Source organism: Diabrotica undecimpunctata, chromosome 7 (assembly GCF_040954645.1).
Source record: "Diabrotica undecimpunctata isolate CICGRU chromosome 7, icDiaUnde3, whole genome shotgun sequence".
Classification (NCBI taxonomy): domain Eukaryota; kingdom Metazoa; phylum Arthropoda; class Insecta; order Coleoptera; family Chrysomelidae; genus Diabrotica; species Diabrotica undecimpunctata.
Genome location: NC_092809.1, coordinates 134,194,339 through 134,209,469, shown reverse-complemented (window position 1 = coordinate 134,209,469; position 15,131 = coordinate 134,194,339). Strand labels below are relative to the sequence as shown.

The window sequence follows — 15,131 nt, the reverse complement described above, 5'->3', positions numbered from 1 at the left end:
TTGCCTCACTAACCTGACCACCTTAGAAGAGTGGTAAGAGGGTTTGTGCCTTTCCATACCAAGGGAACAGGAAGATTTAAATCGAGACATCGTACTGTAAACATCTCTAGTTTATGGGAGACGCGAACGTCCTTTCGTGCCTCGGCGGCGGCGGCGGACCACACCAAGGAGCTTAGCTACTCTTTTACTACTTGCTACAATTAATACACCATATTTAAAAGGTAAGTGTTTTTTCTTTGTACAGATAACATTAATGAGTTACGCCAGGTATTTTCGTGGTATTTAAATTAATTGCTAATCTATTCACAATCAAAATATTGCATTTTTTTTGTTATTATTCTAATCATTTAACCAGCGACCTCGATACGTACAATCATCGCCAGCTAACTTGGCGAGAGAGTACGCACAACGTCACAGAGAAATAAATTATGTTTACGCCCTATGATTCATCCTATTGGTTTACTATTTCTGATAAGTATATTCAGTAGCGTAGCGGTATAGGTCAAATAATTATTACACAATTAAAAAAGTAATATTTTTCGCAAGCTTTAATATATTATTAGAAAGATGAAATTGTAATTTTGTTTTATTCAATTTAAATAGTAAGCCATTGTTTATACAACAGTTTATAATATTTATTTAACTTAGTAAACAAATTATAAAATATTGACTGAATTTAATTCACAAATCTACTTTGATATTGGGTTTCAAATTAAATGGAGGATATTGTATAAATAAATGCAACACAGTAATTATTTAATTTTAATATTTTGGTTTTATTATAACACTAAAACAAGTACCCGTGTTGAAAAGTGGTATCTATTTGAAAATTAATTGATTGTTAATAATTTTCTTCATCTTCATCTTCGGAAGAAGAAAACTCTGTACTGGAAGAGTCACTGTCAAGATTTATAATAATTGGAGCTATTTGCGTGGCGTTATCAGCAACTATCTCGCTGTCCATATACTCATCTTCCTTCTTAATGACATGGTAACATCGTTTTCTCCACTCATTTGCATCAATATTAGTGAATTCTTCCTCGGCGAGTTTTTGTACGTCAGTTAGCTTAAATGTAACGTTTTTCTGCCTTATATTATTTTTGACTGTCGCCCATATTAGTTCGATAGGGTTTAGGTCAGGATGGTAAGGAGGTAAACGTAAAGGAATATGGCCATGCGCACGTAGAATTTCGTCGAATTTGTATTTTACATGATGAGGTTTATGATATTTAATTATTTCATACAGTTCAGGTTTTAAAGCACTAGGTGTAAATGAAATATTTTTCTGCATTAACCATTCTATCATTTGATTTTTGTTTGAGTTTGATGTAGGCGCCCGCTCCAACTGAATGCTGTGATAAGGTGCGTTATCAAAAACTAATACCGAGTTAGCAGGTAAATTAGGTAATAAATGTTCTTGTAACCACTTTCCATAGTTGTCTGAATTCATTTCAGAGTGGTAATCCCCTGATTTTGAACCTGATTTAAAGATTAATAACCCATTTTTTATGAATCCCATATCCCCACCGGCATGCACTATTATTAGTCGTTGACCTTTGGAAATATTTGAAAATAACCCCTTGGTTGATTCGTCAGTCCAGTTCTTTGAAGAAGTATGACCGCTGTGTAAGTAGGTCTCGTCAACATACACGATTGGCCTATTTTGACTCCGAAAATATTTGATTTGCCTCAGATATTTTATTCTCAAAGCTCTTATTGCACTTTTTTCTACAAGCACGTTTCGGTTGTTTTCGGTTTTCCTCCAACGAAATTGCATTTTGCGTAGAAGTCGCCTTAAAGATGTTTGTGAAATTGTGATATCCAAATCGTTGTGAATTTTTTGTTTTAATTTTTTTACCGTAACCCGACATTTTTCTGTTTTATAAAAATCGTAAATTATTCTGCGAATGTCGCTTATTTGGTATTCCGGCAAATCTATGATTGATCTACTGACTCGTTTTTTGCCTGGACTGGAAAAATGGACTCTGCCGGTATTTTTCAAAGAACATTTTGCCTCGCTTGTTATTCTTTCGATTGTTCTGATGGAAATGCCTGTAAAAGAATTAGTAACTATAGTGATTTATTTTATCTAGGATGTAGGTGTATAAAAATGTCTATATTTAGTGCCATATCGAAAGACAGTACACAATATATTACACTAGTCCTAACTAATTTAACGCCCGCTTTCATAATCAGTCATTAGGAGAAAGTCATGAATTTAATGGGTTTTAAATACCAAATTTTAAATACTGAGAAATATTTGACCTGTTTTGCTATTTAACTGTATTATACAAATACTTATGTCATTAGCAAGTAATATTTTTTTGAATTTGACGTAATCTATTAATGTCTTTTTAATCGTAAACAAATTATACAGGTCGAGGTAATGGATTTCGGGAACAGCTATGACCTTGAACATTTCACATAAACTTGTGTACTAAATAGGCGTAATGCATAGCTCTTGTCAAAATCCAATACATTAATAATATAATTACATATCTTCGATTCTAAAATATTGTAAAAGACTTTAAAGAGTCTGAGTAAGAAAAGAGATATTTAGTTATATTCTTTGTGGCATTTTCAAGGTCATAGCTGTTCCCAAAATCCATTAACTCTAGGTATTATTTCAAAATTATTATTTACATTTTACATGTTTTTACACTAAATAAGTAAATATTATAATGTCTCGAATGTCTTTTAGTAAAATCTACGTGAAATAACAACTTCGACTATAGTGAGGGAAATACCTGTGGGATTATGACATACTCTTCCAAACGTAGGCAAACAATTATTTTGTTGAGGAAATTACACCCGTGGAGGATAATATTTGCTCTCGTATATTCGACAAACTGTTATGCAATAATCTGGAATGCCGACACAAAATCAACCAAATCCTCCACTATGTTTTGTTTTTAAACCAGGAGGAGTAAACTAAAAAGTTTCACAGCCAAGAAAGTCGCTAGAAAATTCTGCAAATATATTATATCTTCTTTTTGGGTTGATCATGACGGCCTTCGACGGTAATCCATAAATATTATAGCATTATAAAATTATTAAAGGTAAAAAAAAATTAAAGGTAAATTTGAATTACTCCTCCTGGTTTAAAAACAAGCCATAGGTTTGTCAACAAATCATAGGTTTGTTTGTTTGTCATAGGTTTTTTTTCATAGGTAAAAGAGGGCATTGAAAATACTGTACGAAAAGGGAAACCCGAAATTTTGCAAATATACATGTATCATATTGTAGCTTGCTGTGAGGTGTGTAATCAGCAAAAAACCTAAGAAACTATCCACGTGATTAATTTTTCTGTATTTTATGTGTAATAGAATTGTGCTGAACTCTGGATCATTTTTTGTAAAATAACGAATAATTTAAATTTTTTGTAAGTGTGGTAAGCTGTCAACATTATTATGTATGTCAAATATTCACCTATTTTTGATCTATTTTAATTTAATACAAGGTAGACATAAACAAACAAAATATTTCCACCAGTGGGAAGAAAATGCCTTATAAATAGAAATAGAACTATTGTGTTTTAAAAATAATATATAATTAAAATGAAATAAAAATATAGAGTTATTTTTGGTCCAAATAGACCACCGTAGTGCGGTTTTTTTATTATTTAGAAGTTGTCTAATTAAAATGAATTTATTGTAAGTACAAACTTACCTGTTGCTTTAGCTGTATTTTCTTTCACAGTTTTTAGGGTCTCTGCTTCGAGTTTAATATTTTTGAAATAATTAAACACATTAAATATAATCTCCCGAGATTGTCCACTGATAACAGAATTATTCTTTCTACTATTTTTCAACGCCATCGTTAGAAATTGTCACAAATACACTTAACTATCCGAAATAATAAGAAGTCTGAAAAATAATTGCTGCAAATCACTTAAGTGTTACGCACCTGATAACTGGGAGGATACTAAAGACCACCACCTAAGCCACTAAGCAATTTTGGGTTTGTGCGCACCGCCAAGTTAACTGGCGATGACAGTATTACACAAAACACTTGATCCTTCGAGCTGAATAATAAATAAATATAACTTTTGTTTGATTTAATTTTATTTTGTTTCATTTCAATTTAATATTTAAACGGTTTTTTGAGTTTTTGTATTATTTTAACCAAATTTACATAATTGAATTTGATCATATTACATAACAATTTTTACTTTGATAATTTATAATATAAATAGGTACTTTTATGTTACATATTAATATCATATATTGATTATACATAAAATAGATCACCTTTATCATTTATTAACATTGTGTTGCATTTTTGTGTTAACTTATTTTGGTGAATTGTTTTATTCAACTTTAATCATACTTTCCAACTCACTCTGTACCTTGTGCGTATTTTGTTACAGCCTTTATATAAATTAATGTTCGTATTTTTTATGACTAAACGGCCTCAGAAACTTTATCGTTGTTTAAACAACATAATAATTCTTGTGTACACTGCTTGACTTCACTTCATTTAGTTGCTCCATTTCTTCGCTCAAATGTAGGGTTCGCAAATCACAGCATCACATTTATTCTTCGTTTTTTAACCACCTGTTAAATTGATTTTGTTCCTTTATTCAACCACTTCTTTAAATACCAACATTTCTAATTTTTCTACACAACCACGTTTAATGTCCTCGTCTATTTCTTTCCACATGGTTAATACATATTAAATCTATTTTCGGCAACTTTCATCGAGTTCGTATTATGCTAGATACAAGCTCCACAGCCAATTTTATTTTAGTTCTGTTCGGCATTTAGGGCTTACCTCGTAATAAGCTATAAATCCCTATTGAAGTTCTGAACAGAATGTCGACATGTACCAGTCAGGGTTCTACTTTCTGTCTCATTAAACCGAGTGATCGGGACGGTCCAATTTTCTCGTTGGACTCAATTATTGTAAGCGATCTCACTCATATTTACTATCTAAAACTGCCAGATCACACATTTTAGCAATCAGGTCCTATACACATGCTCATAGGTGTTAAATTGGTTCTTCGTTTCTTAAATTCTGGTCAAATTCCTGGCGAACCAAATTACGTGTGGCCCTAGAAACCATTTTCAATTATGGTGTATAAGGGCGAGTCTTTCATTCCAAATTTTATTTCATATCTTTCGTTACTTCTATGGATACAAACATGTATCTTTTCTACAAAAGTTTTGGAAAATCAAAAACAGTAGGTTTCTGTTAGTTTTGTCCCGCCACGACATAACTTGTGAAGGATATTTCAAATGCGGTAATTTTCAACAAAATGGACAAAACTAACATGTCTAAACATGTTACTTTTGTCCCGCCACGACCAAGCTCATGATGAGTGTTTCTAATGCGGTAATTTTCAATATGTCTAAACATATTTGTTTTGTCCCAACACGACCAAGCACGTGAAGGATATTTCTTAGTTGTTAATTTTCCTAAATTCAACAGACAAATTTTCTGTTATTCCACTGTTTCTACAACCCAATCCTCTTTATTTATTTATTTTTCTGTTTTCTTTTCGATACAGTCTGTCCTAAACCCTTCTTTCAGTGCGTCCCGAATTTTGACGTCATATAGGATTTTAAGAATGTCAAGAATTATTGCATGACATTTTAGTTAAATTTGACAGTTGTAGAATCGTAACCTCTCTTTTTCTAATTGAAAATAATTTAATAATTTTAATATTAGTCTTTGTTCTTTCTCGATATATTTCGGTATATTTAAAATATTTTTATGACAATAAATACAAAATTTTCACTGTAAAATCTCTGATAATACTAACCTGGAATGACAATTATCATTTTATCAGTTGACATTGTGAAAGTACTATCACGATCGAGAAAATCTGCGTCAAATTATATTTATGCACATCGTTGATTGGATATCTATTTAGCGTATTCTAAACTCCAACCAATTATACATCCGTAAGTAGAATTAGCTTTACGATAAATCATTTTCTAAGTTCTATGTATAATAATCACAGACTCACGTTTTTTTCTGTCACTTCTAGCTTAATGTGTTAGAGAGAATTCGATTAACTATGACGCACTGAAAGAAGGGTTTGGGATGAACTATACTTATTCATTATTCATATGCATATTGTTACGATAAATATACTGGCCTAACTTTTATGACTAATTATTCTGTTTTATTGTAGAAATTTCGGTGGAAGTCTAGATTCAAATTATGGTGAATTCTCCAACTTGATGTTCTCGACTATTCCAGTATATCAGGATTTCGTATATAAATACAACATTTTTATATGGAGAGACAGTTAATACTCAAGACCCGCGCTCGCGAATTTGTACGTACGGATATAATAAATTATTGTCAGATAAGTTAATATAAATAAAGAAATAAATTAAATCCGTAAGTGTTATAAATATTGAACCTTTTAATAAATTCACAACAAATGGTGTCAGAGTGAGATCGAACATAAATTAGACTTATAATAATAATACAAGTGAATATAAAATAAATTGTGAAAATGACGACGATTTATGAGCTGACAGTGACTACTTTAAGAAGACATCTAGAAGACAGAGAATTAGCTTCTACCGGAAAAAAGGCTGAGTTAGTCCAACGACTAAAGAACGCTTTGCTAGAAGAAGGACTAGATCCAGAGACTTATATATTTGAAGACAAACATGATGCTGTCATCTCGTCGATTTCGAAATTAGAGAACAAAGTCTCTGGCGATATTTCGAAAGTTTCCGGCGACATCGCTTCTTTAGAAAGCAAAGTCACTTCTGAGATGTCTGCCCTGGACGATAGAATATCTTCGTTAAAAAACCAAGTTGCTGCCGATATGTTAGCCTTCGAAGAAAAGATTAAAGAGATGGAAAGGAAGATGGAAGAAACAGGGACAGCAGAGAGAGGTAACAATCCGATTACAGTGGAGATAAAAGAAGACGAGACGAAATTTAAGTTGGAGACACGGCCGAAATTTGAAGGAAGTGGAGGTTCTATTCATGTTAAAGTCCCAACTTTCGACGGAAAATCATCATGGAACAACTACATGAAACAGTTCGAATCAGCCGCAAGAGCAAATGGATGGTCTGAAAAAGAAAAGGCTGTAAACCTGACTATCGCTCTTCGAGGAGATGCCTTAGATGTGCTTCAGACCATAGCCGTAGAGGAGACCGATGATTTCGAACAACTGAAGAAGAGGTTAAATATGCGATATGGCCACGAACATTTGGAGCATGTATATCAGTCACAGCTTAAAAATCGTAGACAGAAGAAAGATGAGGCTCTTCAAGAATATGAGGTAGATATTGCCAGATTAGTACGATATGCTTATCCAACAGCTCCCGAAGACATGATGGAAAAATTGGCCGTTCAAACGTTTATTGATGGTCTTCGTGATCATGAAATGCAGAGAACACTGCGATTAGCTCGTCACAAGACGCTGGTTGATGTCCTATCCGCCGCCCTCGAATACGAGTCAGCTACGCAGGCCTCTGGCGGTTACAATAAAGTTAGGACTGTAAAAGAGGAAGGAGATGAAGATAAACTTGACCAGCTCTTTAATTTGATGAAAAGCATGACATGCAAGAAAAAGAAGACCATAAAATTAAGAAACTCACCATCAGGAAAACCAGAACGAGTCAACCTTAGGGGGGCAGCTTCGACCCGGAACTCTTCCAAAGACCCTCTTATACTAATAGCTTCTTTGAAATGTCGTGAAGATAGTGTATATGTAGATGGAGACATAAATGGTAAAAAGCATACGTTGTTGGTGGATACCGGAGCGACCAGAACCATTATACGCCCGACAGTTATAAACAGCCGAAAGAAACTGTTACCAACGAGGTTACGACTTCGGACCGCTACAGGTGAAAATGCCAACATTCATGGAGAAATCCAGGTACAATTGGGAATTGGGGCAGAAAAGTTTGTCCATACTGTTATAGTTGCTGACATCGAAGAGGATGTTATATTAGGAATGGACGTAATGAATATGCATGGATTCCAATTGGATTTTAAGAATAAGGTAATCAAAGTTGGCAACGAGGAGGTATTTCTCCATCCACATAATGACAACACTGTGCAAGCAGCCATTACAGAAGATACAGTCGTGCCTGCGAGAAGCGAAACGATCATAGTAGCGCGACTACAGGGAATTGTAGACGAAGGGAGACCTGTTATGATGGAGCCTTGGAACCACGACGATGAGGTTGGCCGTGGAATCATAATTGGAAAGGAATTGGTGACTTCGGCTAAAGAAATTCCTGTGAGACTTATCAATGTCAACGACTACCCAGTGACCATAAAGAAAGAGACAAAAGTAGGAACTTGTGTACCTGTGACATCCATAATTCGTCAGGCGACAACATCTGATAATTCCAACGACAAATTCGACCAAATGGTAGCAGTTGCAGGACAGTCTCTAAATCAGATGGAGAAAAGGAAATTAAGGGAATTTCTTCGGCAGTATCGTGATATTTTCGTACCGAAAGGAGGAAAGACGGGAAGAACTACCGTTGTTAAGCATAAAATTGATACTGGTAATGCTAAGCCAATTCGTCAAACAGCTCGACGATTACCACAGGCGAAGAGAGAGGAAGCTGAAACGATTGTTCAGGAAATGAAGAAAGACGGGGTGATAGAACCTTCTACGAGTCCATGGGTCTCTCCGGTGGTCCTGGTTAAGAAGAAAGACGGAACGACGAGGTTCTGTGTGGATTACCGTTTGCTGAACAACGTTACCAAGAAAGATAGTTATCCTCTGCCTCGGATCGATGACACATTGGACACATTGGCTGGAAGTAAATTGTTTTCTACTTTAGATTTGAAGTCTGGATACTGGCAGGTAGAAATGGACCCAGTCGATAAAGAAAAGACAGCCTTCACCACAGGATCTGGATTGTGGCAATTCAACGTTATGCCATTTGGACTTTGTAATGCTCCTGCGACATTTGAGAGGCTTATGGAAAATGTGTTGAGAGGGTTATCTTGGAAAACATGCCTGGTTTATTTAGATGACATAATCGTCTTGGGGGAGACATTCGAAGATCATTTGAGGAATTTAGAAAACGTTTTTAATCGACTTAAAGCTGCCCAATTGATGCTAAACCCCAAGAAGTGCCAGCTATTTCAAGGTAAAGTCAATTATCTGGGTCATATAGTCAGTAAAGAAGGAGTGGCCGTGGATAAAGGAAAAATCGATTCCATTAAGGAATGGCCAAAACCAACTGACAAACATCAAGTGAGAAGTTTTCTTGGACTATGTACTTACTACCGGAGGTTTATTAAGAAGTTTGCAGATATCGCTAAGCCATTAACGCGACTTACGGAGGAAGCAAGAGATTACCGCTGGGATACAGACTGCCAAAATGCCTTTGAGACCTTGAAAAAGCATTTAATAACAGCACCAATTTTAGGGTATCCACTGCCAGAAGGAGAGTTCATCTTAGATACAGATGCAAGTAATGTGGGAATTGGAGGAGTGCTGTCTCAGATTCAAGGAGGACAGGAACGAGTCCTCGGATATTTTAGTAAAGTTCTTTCAAAACCTGAGCGGAATTATTGCGTCACGAGAAGAGAACTTCTGGCAGTAGTGAAATCAGTAGAGCACTTCTATCAATACCTCTATGGCAGAAAGTTTCTAATCCGAACCGACCATGCCGCCCTTAAGTGGTTGATGCAGTTTAAGAATCCAGAGGGTCAGATAGCCAGGTGGATCGAACGACTCCAAGAATACGATTTTAAGATTGAGCACCGAGCCGGAGTTAGCCACAGAAACGCTGATTCTCTTTCCAGAAGGCCATGCCCAGCAGAGTGTCCCCACTGCAACAAAACGGAATCCAAGGAAGCAGCAGTGCTAAGAACGACGATTGTCAACGACGACTGGACGCCTACTAAGATAAGGGAAGAACAAGAGAGAGATCCAGTTATACAGAAAATCCGAAAATGGAAAGAGGAAAACCGTCGACCACCTTGGCAGGAAATATCAAACCTATGCTCAGTAGTTAAGACGTATTGGGCCCAGTGGGACTCATTTATCATCGAAGATGGCTTGCTTAAACGAGTCCTGGAAAATGATGACGGTTCAGAGAAGAGAAGACAGTTGGTGATCCCAAAGAGCAGAATAGCCGAAGTACTTCGTCAGTTACACGACAGTCCATCGGGAGGGCATTTTGGTGTAAGGAAAACCCTTCAGCGAATTCGGGAACGGTTTTATTGGATGAACAGTTCCGACGACGTAAAAGACTGGTGTAAGAAATGTACTATTTGTGCTACGAGTAACGGGCCTCACCGGAAAAGGAGAGCTCCTATGAGACAATATAATGTTGGAAGCCCGTTTGAAAGAATAGCTTTGGACATTGCAGGGCCATTTCCAGAAAGTGAAAATGGGGGCAAGTACATGTTGGTAGTAATGGATTACTTCACTAAGTGGGTCGAGATTTACGCACTTCCAGACCAGAAGGCCGCCACCGTTGCAGATAAGTTGATCCAAGAATATATCAGCCGATTTGGAGTGCCTTTGGAGATCCATAGTGATCAAGGCAGGAACTTCGAAAGTGATCTATTCCAAGGAATATGTGATAGACTAGGCATGAAGAAAACAAGAACTACCGCGTATCATCCGCAATCGGATGGTATGGTAGAACGAATGAATAGGACAGTTGGCAAGTATTTGACAAAGATGGTGTCCGATCATCAGCGAGACTGGGACCAATACCTTCCGTTCTTCACAATGGCCTACAGATCTGCTGTTAACGAATCAACAGGCCAGACACCAGCCAAAGTCCTATTCGGACGCGAAATGCGACTACCTTGTGATCTAGAATTTGGGTGTCGACCTGGAGAAGATGTAGCAGGTGAAGATTATGTGATCGAATTACGAAGAAGAATGGACGATGTACATGAGTTGGTCCGTTCCCACCTTCAGATCGCTAGCGACCGAATGAAGAAACGGTACGATACACAAGCCGAAAAGGGTTGCTTTAAGAAGAACGACAAAGTATGGCTGTATAATCCCAAGAAGCGAATAGGTTGTTCTCCCAAACTGCAGCAGTTTTGGGAAGGTCCATACCTCATCATGGAGAAGATCAACGATGTCATCTACCGAATAAGCAAGATTCCGAGGGGAAAGCCGATGATAGTACACCATAACCGGTTGGCATCTTTCGAAGGTGACCACGACGTAGATGAAGAAGTGGAAGTAAACCAAGTCCAAGATGTGTTTGACCTCACGTTTGAGGAATTCATGGGTGCCTATGGAGGTACCGGTAAAGCAAGACATGGTGTTACCACTGAAGAAAAGCAAGATCTACTCGCGCTCCCCGATGACTACTCGCTGGCCCTTACCATCCCGGCCAGTATCAAAGACGCACCAGGGTTGGCATCCGTCTTTCGAAGGAAGTTTGGTCGAGTTGCAGAACTTCAATGCCAGGTGCCAGCTCCCGGTAAAACCTTGAAACTCCAAGATGCATCACGTTACCTTTTCTACCTGGTAACAAAAGACACTGCCCGTGACCAACCTACCTACCGAGATGTATGGGAAGCCTTACTTCAATTGAGAGAGCACGTACTAGAGTCCGACGTGCAAAAGTTAGCCATGCCAAAGTTGGAGTGTCGCCAATTAGATTGGAGGATTATCCGAAATATGGTGGAGGAGATCTTTAAAGACACCGAAGTCCAGGTGTTAGTCTGTTGCAATCCGCATAGTTACTGGTGCGGAGAGAAAACCGTCCCTTGTCATTTTTATACAACTGGAAGTTGTAAAAGAGGGTCCAGTTGCCGATACCAGCATACAGTTCCGGTTCCAGTCCCGACAAGGTTCCAGGAGGAACCATCTTTTAAGAGGGGGGCAATGTTACGATAAATATACTGGCCTAACTTTTATGACTAATTATTCTGTTTTATTGTAGAAATTTCGGTGGAAGTCTAGATTCAAATTATGGTGAATTCTCCAACTTGATGTTCTCGACTATTCCAGTATATCAGGATTTCGTATATAAATACAACATTTTTATATGGAGAGACAGTTAATACTCAAGACCCGCGCTCGCGAATTTGTACGTACGGATATAATAAATTATTGTCAGATAAGTTAATATAAATAAAGAAATAAATTAAATCCGTAAGTGTTATAAATATTGAACCTTTTAATAAATTCACAACAATATCTTCGTTTTGTATGGTAGAGAATCGCTTTAGGAAAATCCCGATTCTTAAAGAGACATATGTTGAATTCATAATGGATTTTATTATTTCCCAACCTATGATGACGGTTCCTGAATCCTATTTTTAAATCGACTATTTCTTATTACTCTAACGCAATTAAAATAAAAAAAAAGTTTTATTTTACTTCTTTTCTCCAAAATTCATATTAGCTTCGACGCTAGTCTATATAACGTTCGAGGCTAATCGACACTTCTTATACTGGTCCTAAAAGGTCCTCTCGTTTTTTACTTAGTTTTTGATATTTTCTTTGTTATTTCATTTGTGATATAAAGCAAACGTGTCGACAAATTAATATAAATAAGGAATTTTGGAACTATATAGGGATTCTCTGGAGATCGGATGTTTCTAAATCTCTCCAAGAATTTTTTCTGCGTACCGTTACTTACGGCACTCTGTCTTCGTTTTATTTCGCTTTAAAAAAAAGAGTAAGTCAATTCGACAAAATCACGCTTGAAGTGATTCTCTTTTATCTACTAGCTCTCTGCAGTAAGTACTTATTTAACTTTTAAAGCTCGATGGTTTTTCGCTAGTGCAATCTGCCAGCAACCATCCTGACGGTGTTCCGTCAGAATCACGCTTTCATACTGCCTTACAAGCTCCAATGCGATATTTTATTAGGAAAGGTTCTGACGACGGTTGATACGAAGATATTCTCTTTTATCTACTCGCTCTTTGCAGTGAGCACTTATTTCACCTGTATAGCTCGATAGTTTTTCGCTAGGCAAATGCGTCAGCAACCATCCTTGTTTATTTCAAGGCTTTAGCTTAGACGTTTTGACATGGTATTCGTTTAACAAAGGAGAGTTTTATTGTTACGGTGCTATGCACAAAATGGGATTCTACGACTGATTCTTTTCTTATTCTTCTTGTCCTTTTGACAAACCTTGTACAAAGCAGGCTATTCGTTAGGAAATTAGTCGTATTTTTTTCTGTACTCTTGGTTTTATTTTTGCATGTCTTTTTGCTAGCCAAACGTCTTCTACAAGCGTTGTGGTACTTCAGTGTATCTTGGGATGATGAAACATCTGAACAGATACAACAGACCTCTGTACTTGTATGTGTTACATTTCTAGTGTCATTTCTACACAAGACCATCTATCGCAAGATCGGAGCTCTTGGCAGCCATACTGCTGACTGATCTAGTCACTTTTATCAATAAGCCTCGTCTCATTTCCATGCGTGCTCTGATTCGACAAGATTAGGGCTCTTGACGGCCGTATTGCTGGCTGATCCAGTCACATCTGTCAAAGAGTTTTTCGTCCGATCTTCATGTTTGGTCTGATTTGGTGATTGCGCTCACTTAAGCTAATTTTTCTACCCATAAATTGCAAATCGTATTAAAAACATGCAAGAACTAATACCACGCTCTACTCAGCATTAAATGCCTTTGAATCTAAACCCCTCTGATTATTCTAGTCGTGTTTTATCACCGGCACAATTGTTACAATTTTCAACAAACTGGCATTTTCCTACCATGGAGCTCGTCGGAATATCATTACTTCCCGGCTGTCATTAAAAACTTTCTTCTATAATGCGACACCACGCCGAGATTTCAACACTGTTCTTCTTCTTGTTTTTTCGCATCCCACGGAATTCTTATAGGAAAAGAGGCCAACGGTATTCTATTTGACACAGTCTTCCTGGTTGAGAAGGTCAAAAAATTCTACTGATTCGACGCTATTCTTTTTAATTGACGACATTGTATGCGTTCTTAATTTGAGCACAGTTTCAGAGGGCATCCAACAATCTCGTGTGGTCCAAATATGCTCGCGGCTTATTTGTCAATCCATATTTTAGTCTTACTTACTTCTTTATGACTATATCGATCTTTTTACGTCGATTCTTTACACTTATACTTTCAGCTATTCTTAAAAACATTCGTTCTTGGAGAGGGAGAATGTTTGGAAAGGTATTTAGTATTTATTTATATATTTTACATTTATTATTTTTTTACTATATTTTAATATGATCTTGTTTAATGATATATTCTAACTACTTACTTACTTTAAAAGATTACAGTATATTATTTTTCTTCTATTCAGTAAATTCTCATTGCTAAATTGGCTATATGTTTTTAAGTTCAAAGGAATTCACTTGTGTTTGTTATTTGTTAACTGCCTCGAAAACACAGAAAACGCTACAAAATATCAAATTTCTATGAACCATTCATTTAAAGCATCGCCATTTAAAAGCGCAATACAAAAGCGTTGATTTATAAAGATGCAGTTCCCCCACTAACCTACGGACCACCTTAGAAGAGTGGTAAGAGGGTTTGTGCCTTTTCCATACCAAGGGAACAGAGAGATTTAAATCGAGGACATCGTACTGTAAACATCTCCAGTTTATCGGAGACGCGAACGTTCTTTCGTGCCTCGGCGCCAGCGTCGGACAACTCCAAGTGATTCAGCTACTCTTCTACTACTTGCTACAATTAATACACCATATTTAAAAGGTAAGCGTTTTTTATTTGTACAGATAACATTAATGAGTTACGCCAGGTATTTTCGTGATACTTAAGTTAATTGCTAATTTATTCACAATTAAAATAATGCATTTTTTTGTTATTATTCTAATCATTTAACCAGCAACTCAATAAGTTTTACCCAAAATAAATAGGTTTCTTAATATTGTTCTGAAGCTATTTTCTTATGACATCTTAAAGCAATTACTATTTTAATGGGAATAAGCCACAATTGAAGTTTAAAATAAGTTTGACGTTTTAATTTCCATTTCGGAAATCGTTGTCAAAATACAAACATTAATATATTGAAAAATTTAGTTTTTTTGTTACTTGGTAAAAAATTCTTCTAATAATTTAATTTTATCTGACTTATTTATTTTAACAATTAAGACATATATTATACACATTAAGTAGACGACTTTAAAATGATATTGCCAATATTGCTGAGTTGCAATAAAAAGAGCTGAAAAAACCTCATATCATCCCGACATGG

General features: G+C 36.3%; 1 protein-coding gene across 1 annotated transcript; it reads right to left on the bottom strand.

Moving 5' to 3' along the window:
* Positions 1 to 393: 393 nt before the first annotated feature.
* Positions 394 to 3,857, bottom strand: LOC140445868 (uncharacterized). The gene is made up of 2 exons (XM_072538268.1): positions 3,670 to 3,857; positions 394 to 2,052 (listed from the first exon to the last, which is right to left on the bottom strand). Exons 1-2 carry the CDS (start codon positions 3,815 to 3,817, stop codon positions 842 to 844), a joined length of 1,359 nt encoding a protein of 452 aa, XP_072394369.1. The 5' UTR covers positions 3,818 to 3,857; the 3' UTR covers positions 394 to 841.
* Positions 3,858 to 15,131: the final 11,274 nt, after the last annotated feature.